Source organism: Zootoca vivipara, chromosome 1 (genome assembly GCF_963506605.1).
Source record: "Zootoca vivipara chromosome 1, rZooViv1.1, whole genome shotgun sequence".
Lineage (NCBI taxonomy): Eukaryota > Metazoa > Chordata > Lepidosauria > Squamata > Lacertidae > Zootoca > Zootoca vivipara.
The window spans coordinates 118,829,942-118,852,921 of NC_083276.1; the positions used below are offsets into that span (position 1 = coordinate 118,829,942).

General features: G+C 40.5%; 1 protein-coding gene across 5 annotated transcripts in view; it reads left to right on the forward strand.

Moving 5' to 3' along the window:
- GULP1 (GULP PTB domain containing engulfment adaptor 1) overlaps nucleotides 1-22,980 on the forward strand; it is a 176,839-nt gene that overhangs the window by 88,011 nt on the left and 65,848 nt on the right. For 4 of the 5 annotated variants that reach the window (XM_035135828.2, XM_035135821.2, XM_035135805.2 and 1 more), the window contains exons 3-4: nucleotides 6,806-6,865; nucleotides 22,818-22,879. In XM_035135828.2, the coding sequence (XP_034991719.2) occupies nucleotides 6,838-6,865; nucleotides 22,818-22,879 (90 nt within the window). In that variant the 5' untranslated portion in view covers nucleotides 6,806-6,837. The remainder of the gene's footprint in view (nucleotides 1-6,805; nucleotides 6,866-22,817; nucleotides 22,880-22,980) is intronic. The other variant, XM_035135813.2, reaches the window with a different exon arrangement.

Here is a 22,980-nt window from a genome sequence, read left to right on the forward strand (position 1 = left end):
GAATGTTCCAACATTCAGCTTCATGGGATTACTTTGAATTCTAGTTTTACAAGAGAGGCAGTAAAACTTTTCCTTATCCACTGTCTTCACATCATGCATAATTGTATACATTTCTATCATGTCTCTCCTACTGGCATTATCTCTAAACTAAAATTCCCCAGATGTGTTAACGTTGCCTCATAGGGGAGTTCCTGTATTTCCTTGGTCATTTTACTTGCCATTGACTGAACATTTTCCAACTTTACAATATCCTTGTTGAAGTTAGGTGAGCAGAACTGTACAAAGTGTATAGTTCCAGGTGTGGTCACACCACCAATTTGTATAATAGCAGTATGATATTAGCAGCATGGAATCTGCCTTTTTCATGCATATAACTAGGTCAACATCTTCATTGCACTATCTACTATGATCCCAATATCTCATTCCTGGTCAGCCACTGCGAGTCCTGGGGCACAGCTATACAACTGCAAATACAGTTGTACCTTGGATCCCGGATGCCTTGCGAGTCAAACGTTTGGCCTCCTGAATGCTGCAAACCCAGAAGTGAGTGTTTTGGTTTGCAAACGTTCTTTGGAACCCAAACGTCTGATGCAGCTCCTGCAGCCAATCAGAAGCTGCGCCTTGATTTCCAAACATTTTGGAAGTCGAAAGGACTTCTGGAACGGATTCCGTTCAACTTCTGAGGTACCACTGTACTATAAGTATTGGTATTAATTGTACTCATTGGAATTTTGTTGCTTTGGAGGGCAAGCGACTCTATACTTAATTTCCAGAGGAGGAGATTAGTGCACAAAAGTATGTGCTGTGTCAAAATTAGACCAGTTTCAACAGTGTTGAACAGCGGATTCTGTTCGACTTCCGAGGTACCACTGTATAATGTTTTAAGTGTGTTTTGAGTGCATTATACAAATGTGACACTAGATGGAGATGGTGAGCTTGTGGCAAATTCAATATATTTTTCGAAACACTTAAAAATAAAAGCATTTTCACAGCATTTTTAAAAATGTTTTTAGATTCCACCCAGGTCAGTCACCGCAAGAGCTCTTCATAATCCTTTTGTGTCTTAACCACCCTCCACAATTTAGTATCATCAGCAGACTTGGCTGCTTCACTATTCACTCCCGACTCTAGATTGATTTTGAGCAAGTTAAAAAACACAGGTCCGTCTACTGATCCTTGGCCGACTCCACATTCTGTAACCCTTCATTGAAAAACTGGTGCATTCATTTCTACTCTGTACTTCCATGTTATTTAATCAGTTGCTGATCTTCTCCTCTTATTCCATGACAGATAAGCTTATTCAGGAGTCTTTGGTGGAAGTGCAAGTTTAGTATCTCTTAACTAGCTGCATCCACTTCAGTATATATTATAATAAGGCTTCAATGTCTGTCTTCAAATTGTGATGTCACCAGGACGATTCTAGAATATTATAAGCTGCTATCAGTTCAGAGCAATTTTCTATCACCCATTTTTTCCCCTCTCTCACACACACTTCAGATGTCCTCCATATTCCATGCCTCCTGGAATATAATGAACATGCTCAGTTCCTGTTGGAGCTTGGCATCTCCCACCCTTTTCTTTTTTAAAGTTTGCAAACTTAATAATTTTCTGCATACCTTGAGAATCCCCCAGTTATACTGAAGCATCCAGATTGCTTGTGGGTGGTCTCATGCCACTGCCCTGCTGGTGGACACGGGACAACTAAACACACTACAAATTATAGCAATTATACTTTGAACATAGTGTACTTTTAAATGTTTGACCGCGGTTCTATCCACACTGCTATAAAGGTAAAGAACCCCCCCCCCCCATAAAAAAAAATCCCCATGCAGTTCGATAGGTTGCCTTGCTCAACTTATTATTTTAGCCTAAACAGCTTGGGAAGTTAGTAATGTAACTTACAGATAAATGCTTATGAAGTTTGCATTGTTTCCATCTTTTTAGTAATGATTAATAGCAACCGTAGGCTGTTGAAAACTATCCGTTTTCAGCATTTCTGAGAAAACACCTTTAATTTCATTATTTACCAGAGACTATGAAATGGATCTCCGCTGCATGGTTTTGCAGTCATTACTGCAAAATTCATGGGGAGTTATGGAAATTTATTATGTTTCCGTTTGGTTCTTGAAAGAAGTGGTGCCTGTGTTTTTTTATAAGTCACACTGCACCCATGGGTTATGTAGCACTTGAGGTTTGAAACCTTTTTAGGGCAACTGTGTTTATTTAGTTTCTCTGTAGAATTTCAGTATCAGATAATCTAGTTGGGGTGAATATGGTTTTAAAGGAAACAGCATGAAAAGGCAGGAGGATAGTTTTCGGTGAGTCAGGAAGAAATTTTGAAATAATGTCTGAGTCTGCCAAAATTGTCAAAACTTGTATATATGAGAGCTGAATTCCACTATCTATGAATTATGGCAGCTGGACAATGGCTGGAGAGCAAAATTCACCCTGTGTTCATCTAGAACAGGGCTTTACTACCCAACTGCCAGGAAATCAGTGTCTTGCTCCATGCTTATGGAATTTGTAAGGCGTGAAATTGCTTTTCCAGGGCAGATCCAGAGCTAATCTTCATAATATGAAACTGTTCCATCAAATGCTTTTTATTCAATTGTCTTTGTTGTAATGTTTTTGTGCTTGCGTATGGGAGCTGCAGTCTCTTACCTAGCGGTCTCATATCTAATTAATTAGCTAATATGCAGCACCCCTTAAAAAAAAAAAAACTCTGGTGAGACTGATTTACTAAAATAGTCCTTGGAGCGTGGTTTGTTTCTACATTCTGAAGAAGATATTTAATAACATTAAGTTCTGAACATTTAGAAGAGTTGTGATGGTTATTTTGTTTCCATTCCTTAGTTTTAGAAGGTTGCTATCACACCATAAAATAGCTCTTTTCTTTTAAGCCCCCTTTTAAAAGGTGGCATAAAATGTTTATATTGTAGCAGAATTTGACATTGTGACCGTCCAGGCATTTAGCGTAACTGACCTTAAGCTGTTTCACAGCCTGATCCTGCGGATGTTTACTTGGATATAAATCTAATGGAGGCCAAAAGGACATCTCCAAGTGTGTGTGTGTTCTTGCGGTCCCTGGGAGGGAGTCCCAGGACAACAAGATTCTTTGCCTCCTCTGAAAAGCTGCAGAAATATCTGCAGCAAGTGTCCTTCCAAGCTGTGACATGGTGTTCTGTTGTGCCAGAAGTGGTTTAGTCATGCTGGCCACATGACCCGGAAAGCTGTCTGTGGACAAACGGCAGCTCCCTCAATCTGAAAGCGAGGTGAGCATTGCACCCTTTGACTGGACTTAACCGGCCAGGGGTCCTTTACTTTTTTTACCTTTTACTGGAGATGGCAAAAGGGAGGCATTCTGGGGCTACACTGAAGGAGACTGTGGATCTGCAGGTTCCAAAGCTCACCCATTCTGCTTAAACTGGTGTAGTTTAATTCCTTTTCATTGCAATCAATGGGAAGGAAACTAAAAGAAAAAGAACAGGAAAGACCAAAAGGGAAAATATGCTCCCCGCTGCCCAGCCCCAGCCCAGGAGGAGAGAGGAAAATATGGTTCATCTGTTTTTAATTCTGCCTCCTCTCCCTCATTTGCATTGCTCTAACTCTTGTCTTTAAGATTTCAGCTTTCCTTTTTGCTTTTCTTAAAAATAAAAAAAGATTGCAGCCTCCTACCTTCTTACCCCATTTTTCTGTTGTGCTGTGTCTTATAGATTGTAAACCTATGGGAAATGATTGTTTTGCTTTTATTGATCGTCTGTAAGTTCTTGTGTGAGCATATTTCATTTGCAGAATGGGGTAAAAAGGTTTCAAATAAACAAACAAGGCAATATGTCATTTACTATGGAATGAGCATTGTACTAAACGTATTGCACTTATGTGTATGGTGGTATGCTTAAAACACAACACTAAAAAAGGTTTAAAACAGCTCACAGTATTTGGCTTCAATTGACTCCGGCATATTCCAAGAAAATAAGCCCTGGCTTTCCCAAAATAAAGACTGCCATGTTTTTCTTTACTTCTGCTTCCTGGCCCATCCAGGAAACTGCAGTTTCATTTATGTGTGGGACAGAAGTAGGTTGCAACCTGGGCTTTGTTTTCTTAAAGAAATTGAAGCAGCCACCATTTTTCTTTCTTCATCTCAGAATCTCATATCTCAGCACCTGAGAGGAAATTAGCCTGACTCAGTTCTCTTGGCTATAACATCCAGCCTTATCTTTTCTCATCCAAACACTCGCTAATAGCTTAACTCGCGTCACGTCTTGCCTGATTTTAGAGTTCCAGAGAACTTGAAAGCGTGCTACATTTTTGTGACTTTCTGATTGGTCCCAATAAAGTGTTTAACCAACTCTAGACTTGTTTGTTATGATCCACTTACTAACACAGAAGCTTTCTGAAGAGAATATAAATTTAAATGAATGTATGTTATTATTATTATTAGTAGTAGTAGTAGTAGTGGTAGTAGTAGTAGAGGACCTGCAACTTAGGTGAAATCTACACATATAAAAACCATTCAAGCATTTTTAAAAAGCATTTTTAAAAATGCATTGAATTTTCCATAAGGCTCACCATCGCCATCTAGTGTCACATTGTATATTTCACTTAAAACACACTTAAAACCTTTTATTTGCAGCTATATAGCTGAGTCCTTGCACTCACTTTTCATACACGATCACAACCTTATGTAGGTGTGTGTGGGGGGGAATAAGAGTGGAGGAAACTCACCCCTCTCCATTTATTTATTCCACACACACACACACACCTGGACACCCAGTGAGTTTTCCATGCTTACCTGGCTCTGGGAAGGTCCCAGGGCCTCACACATGGTTCCTAAAGGTCAGTAAGCAGCAGGTGGCACTGTGGTTTAAACCACTGAGCCTAGGGCTTGCCGATGAGAAGGTCAGCGGTTTGAATCCCCGCAACGGGGTGAGCTCCCGTTGCTCAGTCCCAGCTCCTGCTAACCTAGCAGTTCGAAAGCACGTCAAAGTGCAAGTAGATAAATAGGTACCACTCTGGCAGGAAGGTAAACGGCGTTTTCGTGCGCTGCTCTGGTTTCACCAGAAGTGGCCTAGTCATCCTGGCCACATGACCTGGAAGCTGTCTAAGGACAAACGCCAGCTCCCTTGGCCTATAGAGCGAGATGAGCACCACAACCCCAGGGTCATCCACGACTGGACCTAACGGTCAGGGGTCCCTTTACCTTTACCTTTATAATAGTACAATCTGAGGGGATGCTTTGAGGGGTGGGTGGAGGTGGAATGAGATATCAATACTAGTGTTGTGTACGAGTCCTTATGTGTAGTACTTAAAATGTATCTTTGAATCTTGACTTTTATTGCATGTATTATGCTGTATATATTACAGGATACTAGATGCTAGAAAATACACTTATTAGGTGCCTCTTTTTTGCAACAGGAAAATGCTGTTTCATATATGATGAGTGTACTTTAACAGAAATGTATGGTAAAGGTTTCCTAGTTACTTTACACGAACATAAGAGTGGGGACCAATGTCAGGTGACCTTATGGTTCTATGGTAAGCTGGGATATTGCATTCCTTAGAGAGGTCTAATCCTAGACGTTATGTAAACTATTAAGCTAATGAATTCCTGTTATGTGCGTTCTGATTTAATTCACAAGCTTCACAAATTGTACATTATCACAGTTAAAACGATTCAAAGCAATGACTTTTCAATTAAACAAAAATGTGAAAAGTACTCCAGAGGAATAAATTGATTTAGGTGCATGGTAAGTAAATTAATTGCTATTCATTTGAATAAATTTGACACTTCATTTCTTGTTGAGCTGAATGTTATATAGTATACTCTGTTTTGTCCACATCAATGTTTACCGCCTGTTATTAGTTCTCATAATAGTAGCATATCTATATTATATTTACTACAGTAGTACTGTGCTATTACATAGATTGAAGCTAATCAAATGTTTGAGGGAAAATACTACTAAATATTTTGTATTAACCATTCCATATTAATGGTATCAGATCTCAAGATATTGTTACACTGAAAGAGAGCATAAATGCATAGTAGTTACATGACTAATTTGAATGAAGCATCTTATAAAAACATAATAATGTTGAAGTCTCCTCATTATTGGTTAGAAATAAAAATAAAAATTAGATTGTTTGGTGAAAATAAAAATGTGACTGCAACTGTTAGGAAAATTAAATGACTCAGGTTCTAGATTTTTTTTGCAGTGATTTTTTTTTGCTATTGTTAAATAGGTTAAGCAAATTGGTTTTTAGCTGCCTCTGCAGTAACTGAGTAAATCAGGAGCAATATTTCCTTCAACAATGGTGGCAATATTGAGGTGGATCCAACAAAAGTATAGTCTCGTTATCACTTCTGCTGGATCGTGACTTGTAGCAAAAGAAATCAGGGATGTGTTTTTTGATTTAATAGAAAGTGTACTTTTATAGACATATGACTATACAATATGAACAGAAATATATGATAGCTATATAGCACACTATAACAAAATTTGGCATTGACTATACAGCAGTACACAGAATAATCCCATAGCTTATTACTTGGAAGTAAATCTAATGGAGATCAGTACAAAACTCCTTATAATTGCTGCCTTTAAAAAATATCAATTTTATTAAAGGTTTTTAACCTAATATACCATAAAATTCAAACTGAACTAAGAAAGAAAGAAAGAAAGAAAAGCTTTTTCATATAACTAGACTGATCTGATTTCAAATATTTTTTTGAATTGTTTGTGACATGAAACTGATACCTGAAAAATCTTATTGCTAAAATTAATGTTTAATTGTATTTTTTCCCTAGATTAAATTACACACACTGGGTGATTTCTCATCATGAATCGTGCTTTTAGTAGGAAGAAAGGTAAGCAGTTTGACTTGCATTATATCAGAGCAGAAAAAGGAGGGTAGCAATGAAAAGAGACACAGACCTCAACAGTTATTATTAGAGGACACTGTCCAAGGACTTTAAAGGAAAGTCTGTTCAAGGGTTATGTGCAATCTAAACTAGAACTGTGAAGAAGTGCCACTTCTCCCCATACCCCAGGCGAAGACTTGCAAGACATGTACATGATGTGAAGATCACAACTTTATTAAAGCAATCCTAGCACTTGTTTTAATGTAGGTTTCATTGTCAACTCAGCATGGAAGGTGAGCTGCCCAACATTCAGCAGGGCAGTCCCTTCAAGTCCCAAGAACGTATGGTTAGATTACTGTAATGCATGTACGTAGGGCTGCCTCTGAAGATGGTTCGGAAACTTCAGCTGGTGCAGAATTCAGCAGCCAGGTTGCAAGACAGTTTGAGCATATTATACCGATCCGGGTCCGACTGCACTGGCTACCAGTTAGTTTCCGGGCCCAATTCAAAGTGCTGGTTTTGACCTATAAAGCCTTAAAGGGCTCAGGACAGCAACACCTCAAGGGTTTCCGTATGAACCTACCCAGACCTTCAGATCATCTTCTGAGGCCCTCCTTCATGTGCCTCCTCCTCAAGAGATTCGGAGGGTGGAAACACGAGAATGGGCCTTCTCTGCAGTGGCTCCCTGTCTAGGGAATGCTCTCCCCAGGGACGTTCGCCTGACACCTTCATTACACATCTTTAGGCTCCAGGCAAAAATGTTCTTTTTTAAACCAGGCCTTTGGTTGATCTGAGTGACATCCTATGCCCTTTTAAAATGTGGCTCTTGGGGGGGGGGGTGTTATTGGGTTATTGATTTCATTTTGATTTTATATATTGTGATCTTTTCTGTGAACCGCCCTGAGACCTCTGGGTATAGGGCGGTATATAAATAATAATAATAATAATAATAATAATAATAATAATAATAATAATAAGGCCAAGCAGCTCTTGTTGATTAGATGCTCTTCAACTCAAGGTTTCTTCAGGATGCTGCCTAAAACTCAAGTACATCTCCAGCCCGTTCTAAATGCCCCCAGAAGGAGGCAGCCCAGGCACAAGAGTGCCACAATTAAGGGCAATAAATAACCAAGATTTCACAATCCCTTTGAGAAGACATCCTAACTGAAAATCCTTGGAAAGTGTGCCCACACTCCATCTGAAGTTTGCCTATATTTTCACTTTCTTTTTTTATTATTATTATATTTTATTGATTTTATACAAAACAAAAACAAAAACAAAAGATACTACATTACATGTTTACCACTGGCTTCCACCCACCCTCCCAAGGCCCTCTTCTCCCACCAGAGGGACCCCCGAAAGGCAGGCAGCCGGCAGTGTTTCCTTTTATGGCTGGGTTTCTCCCCCACCCCTCCCTCCCCCCCCGAATCCCCCCCTGCCACCGGGAGACTCCAAGAGAGGGAACGAAGAGGGGGGCATCCGTCCAGCCAATTTCCAAACAGAAAAAAGAAAAACAAAAGAAAGAAGAAAAAAAAGGAAAAATGAAAGAAAAATGACTTCCCCAACCTCCCCCCTATCCCGATTTCCATTTTCGCTTCTTATTTAACAGTATTCTTATTCTTATTCCCATTCTATTTCTACAAAAAAAATTAACCTTATATTATATATTAAAAAAAAACTGTCCCACTTTTAAAGTCCTCTTTAATCAAACTAGCTTGATCTTTCTAAATCTTTTTCATAAACAAATCTGCTCGTTACTTTTATTTTTGACCTGCCTATTTTTTATCCTCCAAAGCTCCTCTTTATTATTCTTATTTGCACAAATTAAAAATCATGATTTTCCCCCTCCCCGCCCCGATCACGGCCTTTCCCTTCCCGTCCAGTAAGTTCCAAAGTCGTCAGTCCAGTTGTCAGTCCTTTTTATCTGTCCTCAATAATTGATATTCAGTCTTCCTTCAACCCACCCCCTTCCTAACCTGTTTCAAAAACCAACCCCCTCTGTCTCCCCCTCCCCAGTCTTCTTTTCTTCTTTGCTGGCCATTTTTCTCATGGGTGTTCTGTCTCTCCTGTAGCTCTTGCATCATTGACTCCTCTGATCCATCTTTGTTCTTTAAATTTTCCTTTTTCCCATCGCTCAGTTCATACGGCCACTCGTCGTCTTGTGCCTTTTTTTCGGTTGAAACCTTTTCCTGTAATTCTTGTGTTCCTTCTTTAATCAAGTCCTCTTTTTGCAAATCTTGCTCCTTTTCCTCTGGTAAGTCCCGTTCTCTGAGCTCCTGTAGATCTTGATTTATTTCCAACAATTGTTGCTGAGTCTTGTACGTTTCTGTTCTAAGTTCCCATAAGAGTTTTATCACTCTGTCCTTGAACGCAGATGTGCAGTCTTTTGTTGCCATTGTTCCAGCTTGCTGAGGATGGTGCGAGGCTTGAGAGCCAGGGGGTGTTTACAAAAGAGATATATTGTTGCAAAATCCAAACTGGAAACTGTGTATTGTCCGTAGTATCTAACTTCAACTTTAAATTTGTTTCAAACATTCAATCAAAAAGTTTTTAAGTATCAAATCCTTATTAACATCCATCTTCACAATCAGCTTACCGTCCTCTCCGGGCTGCCGATTTCAGGGCAGGGAGAAGCTCTCCCTTTCCTAAGGTGCAGGGGATATCAGCTTTAAAATAAGTCTCTCTCCTTCACCCTGCCACCGGAGGTAATTCTTTAAATTTAGTCTCTGAAGGAGTTCATATAATAAGCTGCTTTTCGCTTAGACTGGTCGCCATTTCAATTGCACTGCTTCTTGTATCAATCAGTGGGAGAAGGTGACTTCCGTTCTTTTCCCCTTACTCCCGATTACCGAATTACAGTCCAATATTATATATTCAAACTTTACTCACGGGTTTTTCCAAATCAAAAATTTAGAAGAATCTGCCGCTCACCACCACCGGACTCGAAGCTCCACTTCGCTGAGGTAACGCTGTTCTCCAAAATGGCCCCCGCGACTGCAACCCTTTCTCTCCGGGACTCTTATTAGAGCTCACCAGAGGATCGGGGAGTCGCTAAAAAATGGGGCACCGCCGGAGCTTTGTTTCCAGAACTCTCGATCTGGAACTCTTTTGGGGCGCTGCGGCGCTTTCGCAGCCTCCCCCCCCCCCTCAGCGAAGCCGGGCTGTCTCGGAGCTCGAGACAAACCCCGCCGGCCAGATCGGGCGACAAACCGGAAGTTTGGCTTCTCCTCAGATCGTATAAATCTTTCGCCTTTTACTATATTTTCACTTTCTTGCCCGTTTTCAATTTCTTGTTTATTATTGCGGAAAAGAAAGTTAACTTTCATGAATCCAGTTCCTTAGTGTGTTGAACTCTGATCCTGGGGCTAAATCCATGAGCTAAAATGAAACATCTGTTTATGTTATTGGGGCTCATGAATAGTAACGAACATACCAGTAATTGCTTTTGGGCTGCTGAGTTTGTATTTCTGGCAGGGAGGGGGGGGATCCTTTTATGCTTCATTTTCTTTTCAAAGATTGTAAAATGTTTGAGCAATGAGGAACCATTAGAGTATTTCTGAAAAAATTCTTCTTCCTTGTTGCGTAAATCTATAAAGCAGTGGCATTCATTGCGCCTTGTACATACAGTCCATATGGCAAATGCATCTGGTGTAGACTAAAAAAAATGACCTCCTACCTGCTCTGACTTTAGAGTGCTGCATCAGATTTGGCCAAAGTGCTGAGACAAAGGCAAAAAATAAAATAAAAATAAATTGCTTCTCTTTTTGAAGTATCAAATCACACTGTTCAACTATAACACTAAACTACGGTGTACTATTATGTGAATGAAACGGAGGCTCAGGCACTAACACAATCCCTCTCCTCCTCTTGTTGCAACAAAGAGGGAAGCATTCCCTTCCTTTCCCAGCTTACTGTTGCTTGTGATTATGTCTGAACCAGGGTAACAGTGGTTTATCCAAATAAGCCAACTTCCAATCCCAGTTTACAATCCTTCCATGTTCAGATAAATCTCAGTTAAAGCTAACCACATAATAATAATAATAATAATAATAATAATAAGGCTTGAGTGGCATTGCTAGACTCAAGAAGACATTGCCCTTGTGAAACCTAAGGTGTTCTTGGGGGATCAGATATTTCAGATTACACCAGCCCCTTATCTTGCGGAAATCCACTATGTCGAATACCGTAGACTCCTCACTGCTGCTAGGTTAAATGTCCTGGAATTGGCGGTATTGTTGGGAAGGTACAGGGGAGTCCCAAATGCCCAGAGATTTTGTCATTGTGCCCTGGGAGTGGTTGAGTCAACTGAACATATTCTTTTGATCTGCCCATTCTATGCAGATCTTAGACAAAAACTCATAGCTCCAGTCCTAGGCCAACTTAGCCCTGTAGTCAGAGAAAGACAGGTTTTGTTTCTGCTGAACAAGTTTACTGGAACAACAGCCTCCTTGGTGGCCAATTTTCTTTTTCTGGCCCTTAAGCGTCGTAAAGTCAAAATTGACAGCATTGACATAGGTCTAAATGTATAGCCTACTTCTTATTGTCGGTTTAAGTTTTAAGTTTAATTTGGTTGTTAAGAAGTTATAATTTTTGTATGGATAAATGTTTATTTCTGACTGACGGTCGAATAAAATCTGATTTATTGATAATAAGGCTAAAGATAACCATCATAAAGCTAACAAAGTTTTTTATTTTGGTATGAGCTTTCGTGTGCATGCACACTTCTTCAGATACACTTCTGAAGAAGTGTGCATGCACACAAAAGCTCATACCAAAATAAAAATTTAGTTGGTCTTTAAGGTGCTACTGAAGGATTTTTTTTATTTTGCTTCGACTCAGATCAACACGGCTACCTACCTGTAACTAGAATCATAAAACTAACTACTGTTTGTTGGAAACAGAAGCAAATGCTCCCGAAATCCTTGCAGCTACACCAAAGGAGGAGAGGGAAGGGAATGGGGGACAGGAATGTGCAGTTAATGCTAACCTGTATTCTTCAATCCTAATACAAATCAGTGCCCTCATTTGAAAATATAAAATCCAGCTATTATCCAAGCGTGTCTCCATCCTTACACAAGACACACAGGTTCCTTTGTTGGTCTAAGTGTAGACCTTTTGAGCTGGAACCCTGCTAAGATAGAAGCAATGTGTGAGACTGGTTCCTATGTATGAGAAACTGGCCTGCTCTGGCCAGGGTGGCACCCGCTTCTCAAAGGAGCAGGTCGGAAGTCTGTGGGTGCTTCTGGATCCAGCTTTTTCACTGAAGGCTTAGGTGGCCTCCATAGCTAGACATCCCTTTTACAGATTTTTCCTGGACCTCGAGAACCACACCACGGTAGTTCTGGCACTGGTGACTAAAATCATTTAAAAATGAGAAGAAAGGTTTTAAGGCCAAAAAAAGGAGACATTTTCACATACTGCATATTTAGCATATGAAGTTTTGTGTTGTTTGAATTTTTGCCATCAATATGAATGACATTAAATGAGGATTAGAAAACTTAATGCAGGATGATTTTCTTGGTTCTGAATGGTAATGACAGCCAGGAATGCAACTTTCCCATTCAATACAAGATGCCAGGGGATGATCTAACTGGTTTATGGTTACTTGTGCTTAGGCCAGGCATCCCCAAACTTTGGCCCTCCAGATGTTTTGGATTACAATTCCCATCTTCCCCGACCACTGGTCCTGTTAGCTAGGGATCATGGGAGTTGTAGGCTAAAACATCTGGAGAGCCGCAATTTGGGGATGCCTGGCTTAGGCTTTGCTTTGGCTATGGATGAGGATTTAAACGGCGTGTTGAAATTCTCTTGAGTCCTGAGTGATTATCGACAGTCAAAGCAGCCATGAATTAATCACATGTTGTCCTGTATTCTAGCATGCTCTCCTTGATTATAAAGATACCAATGACAGCCATAATCATATAAAGAGCAAAGTTCAGTGTTGAGACAGCTGTCCAAAAAGAAGAGCTAGATTGCTTAACATTGGAAGGGAGGCGATGCTCCTTTTATGAAGGCAATAATCGCTTACAGGTGACTAGATCTTGTAACGTGGAAGATATTCACAGTGACATTAAATTATAAAGGTTTGAGGTATTGGCCTATTACAGATGGTGCAGTACTGAGAAATTGCAGTCGTATGCAAACCTGAGCCACACAGAACTCAACTGCAAGTTAAAGTCCTAAATATAATCTCCTGAAGTTATTGCCTATTAAACATTATGGGTTATGAACAGGTGTGCATCTCCAGACATCCAAGTTAGACCATGATGTTTTTATTTTATTTTATGACAAGCATTTGTGAAAATAGAGAAAGTAAAAAAGTTTAATGCTCTGGATGGCATAAGAAAGAAAGTTATAGACATCAGTTGCTGTTGAATGGGCTGGTAATGAAATTGCCAATTTCTAAACATACAGACTGTGTAAAGCAGGCACCCCCAAACTTTGGCCCTCCAGATGTTTTGGACTACAATCCCCATCATCCCCGACCACTGGTCCTGTTATCTAGGGATCATGGGAGTTGTAGGCCAAAACATCTGGAGGGCTGCAGTTTGGGGATGCCTGGTGTAAAGTGTGGCACATCTTCTTCCTTTTTTAGGGTATGATGGCCACAACTAAGGCAATGAAAGACAAGAGAGAGAATAAATGGAAGCACTCATTTATTGCCTTTAAGTTGTGAATCATGCCATTGGACTTCCAACGCGATGTTAGTAGTTCTCATCAGAATTTTGAGAACCAGAACTTTAATGTTTAGTTAGAAACCGTTTCTAGTCTTCCACTTTGACTCCACTGGTTGACATGTTCTGGGATTTGCAATCAAGGGTATAATCATCTCTCTGACTTTTTAGTTAGATGAGTGAAGCCCTTTGCCGGATATGGATAGGCTCTCACTATTTAAGCTAAATTAACATAACTGCAAAATTGGTAAGCACCAGCCCAAGCATTGCATCTTCTATATGATTTTTCATTTATCCATAATATATATGGAGGATTTATGGAATCACTGTGTCGTATATTGGCACAGCATACTTTAGAGGAAATGTACAAAGTACTCAGCCTCCACTTTCATGAATAGCATAATCACCCCCCCCTTTCTCTGTCATGCTTAGTAGGCTTGACAGATGCACAATCTGAATATTATTGAGAGCATGGAAACATCCTACACTTCTAGGGCAGAATATGTTTCCGGGTCATGTGGATGGTTTGGTTCCAGTTGTGTGTGTGTGTGTGCATGTCTGGTGTCACTCATTGATTATAAAACTGTATGAGAATATGAGTTATTGCTTTGCCCTTTTCTCAAGGGGAATATTGCACTTTGGGTCCCGCACAAGGCCCTGTCCCCTAACAGTCATTGGATAACTTTTTAAAAATTGAAGTGTAGCATCATAACTGTCATAAGACCTGGGCTTCCAAAGTGAATAGATCAGGCATAGGCAAACTCGGCCCTCCAGATGTTTTGGACTACAACTCCCATCATCCCTAGCTAACAGGACCAGTGTCAGGGATGATGGGAGCTGTAGCCCCAAAATATCTGGGGGCCCGAGTTTGCCTATGCCTGGAATAGAACGTTCCATCGGCTGAATGAAATCTATAGAAAGTATAGTATATGGAAGGGAAACGACTTTTTCTCTCTTGTAGAAACTTTAGGACTTTAGGCCAACTTAGAGAGTAACAGCACTATTTGTTTAGCACAAACATCACGCTTTGGATAGAATATTCAAAGCAGCTCTCACCAACCTCAGTCATCTTCCAGGTCAGAAGAGCACCGGAAATAGCTTGAGTGCACGTGGGTGCATGCTCTGGCCCACCAAGAGATCTGTTGGGGAGTGGACCGGCCCGGCCCAAAAAAACATTGCCAACCCCTGAGCTAAACTATAACCCGGGGGCCTCCTGAATCACAGTTCACACTGTTAACTGTTATGCTGTCAGGGACTAGACAGAGGAGGAATGGTAGAGACCGCCTCCCCAGCCTGACCCTTCCAGATAAGGAGAAGAAGACAGTTCAGAATTACAACAGGGGTTTGCGGGAGGTCACAGCTCAGAGGAAGATGCAGGGGAAAAGTTGGGATATAATGGGAGATGAGGAGTAGGAAGAGGAAGAACCAGGGGGCGACAGCTGGTGGGCACAGTGTCTTTGGAAAACATTCCAGACCCCCACCCTCTCCCAGAACCCGGTGAGCCTTGAAAGTAGGAGAGCAAAGAGCTCAAAGAGGGGGTGGTGCTGTTGAAGAATGAGGAAGTGGGAGAGACGGGGGTGGGATGGAGATTTACTCGAGACAACACCATTATTCCAAGAGGCTGCACTCCCAAACCTCTCTCTGTAAATAATGGGGGGGGGGGGACAGATGGTAAGGACTTTTCCTTGTCTTCTGCGTTTCTGGCAACCTGTCGTGGGAGCTGGGTCCTCTGTCACCTGACGTGTACTATGCCAGCTCTCACCAACTTTCAGTTCAGAAACGTAAGAAGAGGTTGACAAGGGATGCCTTTTACATTCATTCTTATACTCCTAGGCTTGAGGAGCTTTTCACAGTAGGAATCGAGGTTATGAAACCAACTTTCCCCCCCCCCCCCCCAGTTTCCTTAGCTACATATTTTTTATGTTTGAAAATGTCAGTCAGCCCATTACTTCATTTCGCCAGTACAAGCTCCTAAGTCTTTAAAGGCTTACGGACTCCTTTGAAAACCTTGCAGCACTAAATATACAGATGAGCAAGGAATCCGATATACGATTGCCAATACTTGAATTAACAGCATTCTGTCGTTTTAATAAGCTGCCTCATAAATCCATTTATAAAGGCTGGTGTTTTATAAAGGAGGCAGATATTCTGCACAGGGAAGATAAGGCTTTCAGAATCCTGGCAAAAGAATGAACACATGTCTTTCAAGGATCGTTGCTGGGAATGCCAGCTGAATACACTTCCTTGAAAATTATTTTTAAATTCTATATATATAATTGTGGAACTTGCCCATGCATACCTGAAGATTAAACTGGAACCCTGATTTGCATCATGTAACATCAAAGTTCTGTGCTGATAACTTGTGTTTTATAACCCTGATTTCCCATGGTCCTGAACTGTAGAGGAAGCCTCCATGAAAACAGTAGACCCTCTGGTTCATACAGTCACCTTCCAGAAATAGGGGACTATGGAACAATTATGATGCAGTGAATCTAGCATGCTCACTCCAGCTGCTCAACCGCTTTGTATGTTGTCATAACACATAATCATAATGCTTGAAGAGGGGTATATACTTTATTTGTGAGGTTGACATAGTTAGCAGTCAATTTATGTCCACAGATAAACAAGTGAATTATGTGCTACAAATATCTTCCATGATGCCCTAGAAAAAATGGGTAATCATTTTGCTACTGTGGTTTCAAAAACGTCTATTATAATTTTAAGTGCATAATGAAGGACACCTCTCAACTACTTCTCCTTACAAGAGCCACCAGCTGTAATGTTCAAAATAGGGTATAGTTGCACAGTTTGCCACGTACTTCTACTTGGTCTTTCCAGAAATGTGCAAGCAAAAGTACTACAAGTAAGTTGTGCAGTGGTGGGTGGATGGGTGGGTGTTCCATGAATTTCATTGTAGGGAAGATGAGGATTCCTGTTTTACCCATTACATGTGATTTGCGACCAGAACATAATGCATCCATTAGCATTATTCCAGGCCACAGATTTCAGCTGATATGAAGGTTTCTAACTCATAGAGGGTTAAGCATTTCAGTACAAGGCAACAAACTGCAAAAGAGATTTTGCCAGTAGGTTTTCGTTTATAGTATAGGGAAGTGAGTACGTCCACTGTTCGAAACTCCCATTGTTCCAAGCACATTTTGCGACAGTTTCTGAGCTCTGGGCGCAGTACTGTGCCTAAGATTTCAGATTAAAACTGCAGAGTGGAAGGAAAGGAGGACCTTTTCCCACCTCCCCACTTCCAGCGACTTTCTGAAGAATGGAGAAGAGACCCGCTTAAGAATATTAGGGGGGTGGGCAGGGGAAGGATCAGACCATGTGAAAAATGAACATAATATTTTAGCAGTGGTTCATTCATTTTCAGTTTTGTATTCTTGTTATAAGAAAGCGCACTTAGATATTCCGTTGTTGCACCCATAACCTAGGTTTAAGGTGCCATTTAGCCCCTAACTTTCAGATCTCAGTTTCTAACACTGATTAGATCATCTGGGTATTTCATATATTATCTGCTCTGCTTACACTATTGAGATTTTCCCGTACTAGTGGGTTTATGAATATTATCTCTCACTTGGACTACTGCAATGTGCTCCACGTGGGGCTACCTTTGAAGGTGACCCAGAAACTGCAATTAATCCAGAATGCGGCAGCTAGACTAGTGACTGGGAGTGGCCGCTGGAACCACATAACACCCGTCCTGAGAGATCTACACTGGCTCCCAGTACGTTTCCGAGCACAATTCAAAGTGTTGGTACTGACCTTTAAAGCCCTAAACGGCCTCGGTCCTGCATACCTAAAGGAGCGTCTCCACCCCCACCATTCAGCCCGGACACTGAGATCCAGCACCAAGGGCATTCTGGCGGTTCCCTCATTGCGAGAAGTGAGGTTACAGGGAACCAGACAGAGGGCCTTCTCGGTAGTGGCACCCATCCTGTGGAACACCTTCCCAGCAGATGTCAAGGCAATAAGCAACTACCCTACTTTTAGAAGACAACTGAAGGCGGCCCTGTTTAGGGAAGTTTTTAATGTTTGATGCTGCACTGGTTTTGATATTCGGTTGGAAGCCACCCAGAGTGGCTGGGGAAACCCAGCCAGATGGGTGGGGTATAAATAATAAATTATTATTATTATTATATCAGGTCTATATGGGAAAAGAAATGTTGGGGAGGTTATCCAGCACTGGTATAAAAAGGATACCTACTGCTCTTCCACTGGTACTGAAATCTTGCACTTCTGCTGAAGAGAAGACCTTACATGGCACAGCTATGCCATATAGCTAATGTTTGGTACCAAGATGGGAATGCTGTGAGCAAAAAGCCCAATGAACAGCCTCTTGTATTTCATTCTGATGTTCCACTGCAGTCAAGACAAGATTGCATCTGCAAAATAAATCAACAAGCGGTATTTTAGGGATGGACCAGGTAAAGCCATGAGGTTTGACGGTATTTTGCAACATTGGTGTCTAGCTTAATTGGTTTCTTTTATATCTTAATCCACAATGTTACAGCAATTTGCATTTTTAAAAATAGTAGCGAAAAACCTCCCCCTCTTCTTTTCAACTTATTCATTAGCGATATGAGGGCACCCTTAGCTGAATCCCAAATAACCATCCACGCCCCCCGCCTTGCAAACTACCGCTGCCCACTATTACTTTACGCAGACGATGCAGTGCTCCTCTCTTTTTCGAGAATTGGCCTTAGGAGGGCACTCAAAATTTTTGCTTCATATTGTAAATCCAATTTTCTAACCATAAACCAATCTAAATCCAAAGTTCTAATATTTTCCAAAAGTCGAAAATCATATAAGTGGGAACTAGACGGGAAACCTATCGAACAGGTTTTTAAATTTCAATACCTAAGAGTTTATCTCCAACACAATATGGGTTGGAAAGCACATATTGCATATACCCTAAATGAGGCCAAAGCCCTTTCTTTCGCGCTTTTGCGCTTTTTCTTCTCTGACGGGGCTCTCCACGTTCCATCCGCCTTGAAGGTATTTAACAACAAAGTGATCGCGACAATGACCTATGCCGCCCCACTATGGGGGGCCGCAGTAAATTTAAGGCCTTTGGAGGTAATCCAAAATCAATTCATGAGACGTCTATTAAAACTGCCTCAGTGTGTCAGTAATTCAGCCATCCGCTTAGAATTAAAAATCTCCTCTCTAGAAACTATTTTCTGGAGGCGTATTCTATGCTATTGGCTGTCTCTGTGGTACAGGCTTCCGAATCGCTATTTGATTCAATGTCTTTGGCGAGACGAGTTTCCTAGTCCCTGAGCAAAATCGATCTATACTAAAATTGTGTCCTATGGACTGTCCCCTTCGGACTTGTTGAAACTAGACCTTGCCACAGCTAAAAGAACCCTCAAGCAAAAACTAGAGGAGATGGACCTCCAGCAAAATGTCATAATGGGAAGTGGTACCTGTTCACCATCGAACCTCGGCATAGTGCCCTCCCCGCAGATTCCATCTTATTTGACATCCCTATCAGTCGCGGCCCATAGGTTTGCCTTTATTAAGGCAAGATTTAATGTCTTTCCTTGCAATGTTGTGAATAACAGGTTCTCGAAAGGCCAGAGTTCAGTTCTGTGTGCATGTGACAACAGATCCATAGAATCCCTCCATCATATATTATTCTGTTGCCCCTTGCACATGGTCCCTCGGACCAGATTTTTATCCCCCTTAATATCTGAAACTTTGGATAAGACTTCGGAATCCCAGTTAACATATCTGTTACAGGATAATGAGCCAAGTAGATCACTCCTTGTAGCTAGATACCTGATTGCAGTTCTATCCTACAAGAGGAAAAATGGGTTACTTTATGATTATTGATTTTTTGCCCTAATGTTTGATTTATAGTGGTGACCAGATGATCTAAGTGATATTTTTTACCTTGTAATTGTAATTTTAGAATACTTATAGGGATAGGGTTTTTATGAATGGAATTGATTTTGTTTACTTTTGTTTTGTTTTGTTCTGTTGTGCGATGTACATTGTTTTGTGTTGATATCTTGATATGGGCCTATGGCCGTAATAAAGTACTGATCTGAGCGAAAAACCTAGCCAAGTTAACTACATTTTAGTTCCACGAAGGGAGTGTTAAGTATCTACTTAAATCTCTTCCTTTGAAACGAATGAGTTTTCAAAGCGCTGCGTTTTTGTTGGATCATGTCTGTACAGATTAATGTGACGTTTAGATATCTTGCTAGCTACTGTTTCAATTATCATCTGAGGTCCTACTTTGAGACTTTTACCATTATGGATTTTTATGGGAAGCTAAGAATGCGGTCTGGGTAGGGAAAGCAATCATAATATTGGTTGTTTTAGATTATTCTGTTTTGGAAAACTGCATTCTGTTTATTATTTTAAAGTTGTGAACTGTGAAACCCTGCTTAAAATTAATTTTAAGAGAAATGGGTGAAGGAACACAATTGTCCGGATGTTATTGTCAAACCCATTCATCTATTAAATTGAATACAGTCATTGAAGGATTCGTTTACATAATCTTGAATTAAACTTCATTTTGTACTGTCTTTCCCTCAGGGGTCATGAATTTCCCAGCAGTGTTTTCCTGTTGCTTTGAAAATACATTAACTCTCATAAGCTATGTCTACAGATAACCTTTCCATTTCTTAGTTATTGTGGGTTCTCCTATGCATGGCTGTTATATATATTAAAGGGGATAGCCTTTTTCTTCTGCTGTTAACAATACCCAAATAAAAGACCAGATCATAGATTATATTACCTATTTTATTTAGAAACATTTATAAATGGCCTTATGTTTTTTTACATAAAAAACCATTGCAATTTACAAATAATACAGTTCATACAAAAAAGTAGTGTAAATGCATATAAAAACAAGAATTTAGGGAATTCAAACAAATAAAAGCAAAGTCCCCTCAAAGAAATCCTGACAAAAAGGTATGTCTTTACAAGGCAACTCAACTGAAGCAACTGGTGGTCGCTGCTTCACGTACGGCAGAGAGAAACGGAGCAATAGTGGGAAAATTCCTGATTTTTGAGTCACTTTCCTATGGCAGTACCACAAGTAGAATTCCCTCAAATGATCTAAGTGATCTTACAAGTCTTTACAGCAGCAGGTGGTCTTTCAAGTAAATAATCACAACTATTTAATATAAACTCTTTCATTTGATTTCCCCTGCTGTCTAGAGATTCTCCCCTCCCCCTTCATTTTAAGTGCTCTATTAAAGAACTTACTGTATTTTTAAAGAATTGCAGTGGGGGTAGAATGAGAATGTATTTCATAAAGCAATTAACTCCTGCTGTTGAAGTATAATAAGCTGTCCAGGAACAAAATAGTGCAGATTTCTCGAGTGAACATAATATTACAATAGTCTCAGTCAACCTGCTAATATTCCATACTGTATTATGAAACTTGTTTTATTTTAATTTAGGTGACTCAGGTTTTTATTAATTTAAAAGAAGAAGAAATAGATAGAGTACGCTACCCAAACCTGCAAAACAATAAATAAAACAAACTTGAGTACATTCAAATATGTTCAGAAAAACAGATTTAAACAGTTCTTTGAAACTTCTCCCCAGCGTGTTGAGTACATAACCTTTTAAAACCTTTGAAGTCATAGGGTCATAGTGTTGGAAGGGGCCATGAGCGTTATCTGTTCCAACCCCCTGCAATGCAGGAATTTTTTGCCCTACACGGGGCTCGAACCCACAACTCTGAGATGAAGAGTCTCTATTCTACAGCATTTTAAGTGTGTTTGCGGGAAGGATGGGGTTGTTATTGTTTTGCTGCTTTGTTTTAATTATTTACTTGTTTTTATCCTGTATTTTATTCTGTGAACCACCCCGAGATCTTATGACAAAGGGCAGCATATAAATCTTGATAATGAATTAATAATAAACAATAAGAGTCTCATGCTCTACGGACCGGGCAATCTCCAAGCCCAAAGCATGTTTCAAAAGCATGTTAAGACTGTCTGGGATGCCTTTCAGGGCTCAGGGATTAGTTGAAAAGGGTGTGGAAAGGATTGTGAATCTGGAAACATTTTACTCTGCTTTGCAGTGGTTGGTTATATTATACATCCGAGTCTTAGGAATGGGCTTCACTGTGCATAAATAAACCAGCTGTTTCTATACAATGTTACCATGTCAAGATTTGCTTTATTTTAGCAAGTCTTGTTTGTTGTTTTAGCTACATGTGAACAAAAGAGATTGAACATGCTTTTCATAGCTGCTTCCTTCCTTGTCTTCTCTCCCTCAAAGCAGAACAGCAACGGGCAACTTCCTTATAGAGCAATGGAAGCTGCTCTATGAAAACTTAACAGATATAGCTAAGCTTGTGCCTAGTTAAGTGGAGTACAGAGAACACAGCAGGTTTTCCCCCCATTGTGGTAGGCAAGACACTATTACCTCAGTCTCGCCTCTTTTCTGCAAAATGGGAATAATAATGTTGTCCCGCTTTACAGGGTTATTGTAAAGTAGCAAGTTACCAACATTTTGGGACCTTTGTGGGCGCCATTCACAAAGTGGCTCATGTGGGGTGTGGCATAACACAAAATGGTCACTACATCTGTTGTTGTTGTTGTTGTTGTTGTTGTTGTTGTTGTTGTTGTTGTTGTTGTTACTGTCTGTCCTTAACCGGCAGGCCCCATGACATGTTATGACAATTCAAGTCACATTAAAATATATTTAAGAATAGTTTAAACAAACAGGTGCAGAAATAGGGTGGGCCCTGAAAACACTTCTCAGGTGTCAAAGGTGTGTGCCTTTAGCATTTGCCAAAAACCATATAGTGAAGATGCCAGACACACTTCTATGGGGAGGGAATCCCACAAAGGACAGAAAAAGAAACAGGACCACAAAAAGGTTTATGCTTCCAGGTATGTCCCCAGCCCCACTCCTGGACACGGTTATGCAGGCATGTTCAATGTAGGAAAGGCGGAGACAGTGTTAATAGGAACTGATCAGGAAAGCAAGCATTCCTACTGTAGTTTTTTGGGGTTTTTTAAGGAATATATCCTGAGACTTTTTGCAGATACTGGTGCAAAAAGCCCTGCGTCAATACATGGCTGCATCAGTTCCTTCGCGAGCTCTCCACCCTGACATCCTTTGTGGCAAGCAGTTCTTAACAGAGAGAGAGAGAGAGAGTGTGTGTAATGCTATTGGGGTAATGTTTTTGCTATTAGGGATTAGATTACGAATGGTGTGTTGCCTGCCCAGAAAGAACACAAGCCTAGAAATGAAAAAGTAAGGCTAAATTATGTGGTTTTTTTCTTTTCCTTTTACAGACAAAACGTGGATGCATACTCCCGAGGCTTTATCAAAGCACTATATTCCCTACAATGTAAAGGTGAGGAGTCTGCTTACTTAACTTTGCTTCTGCCTGCGTGACAGCTGGCAATTGCCTAAATTCTGAAGATGCTTTCCATTTGTCTTCATTAAAAATGCCAC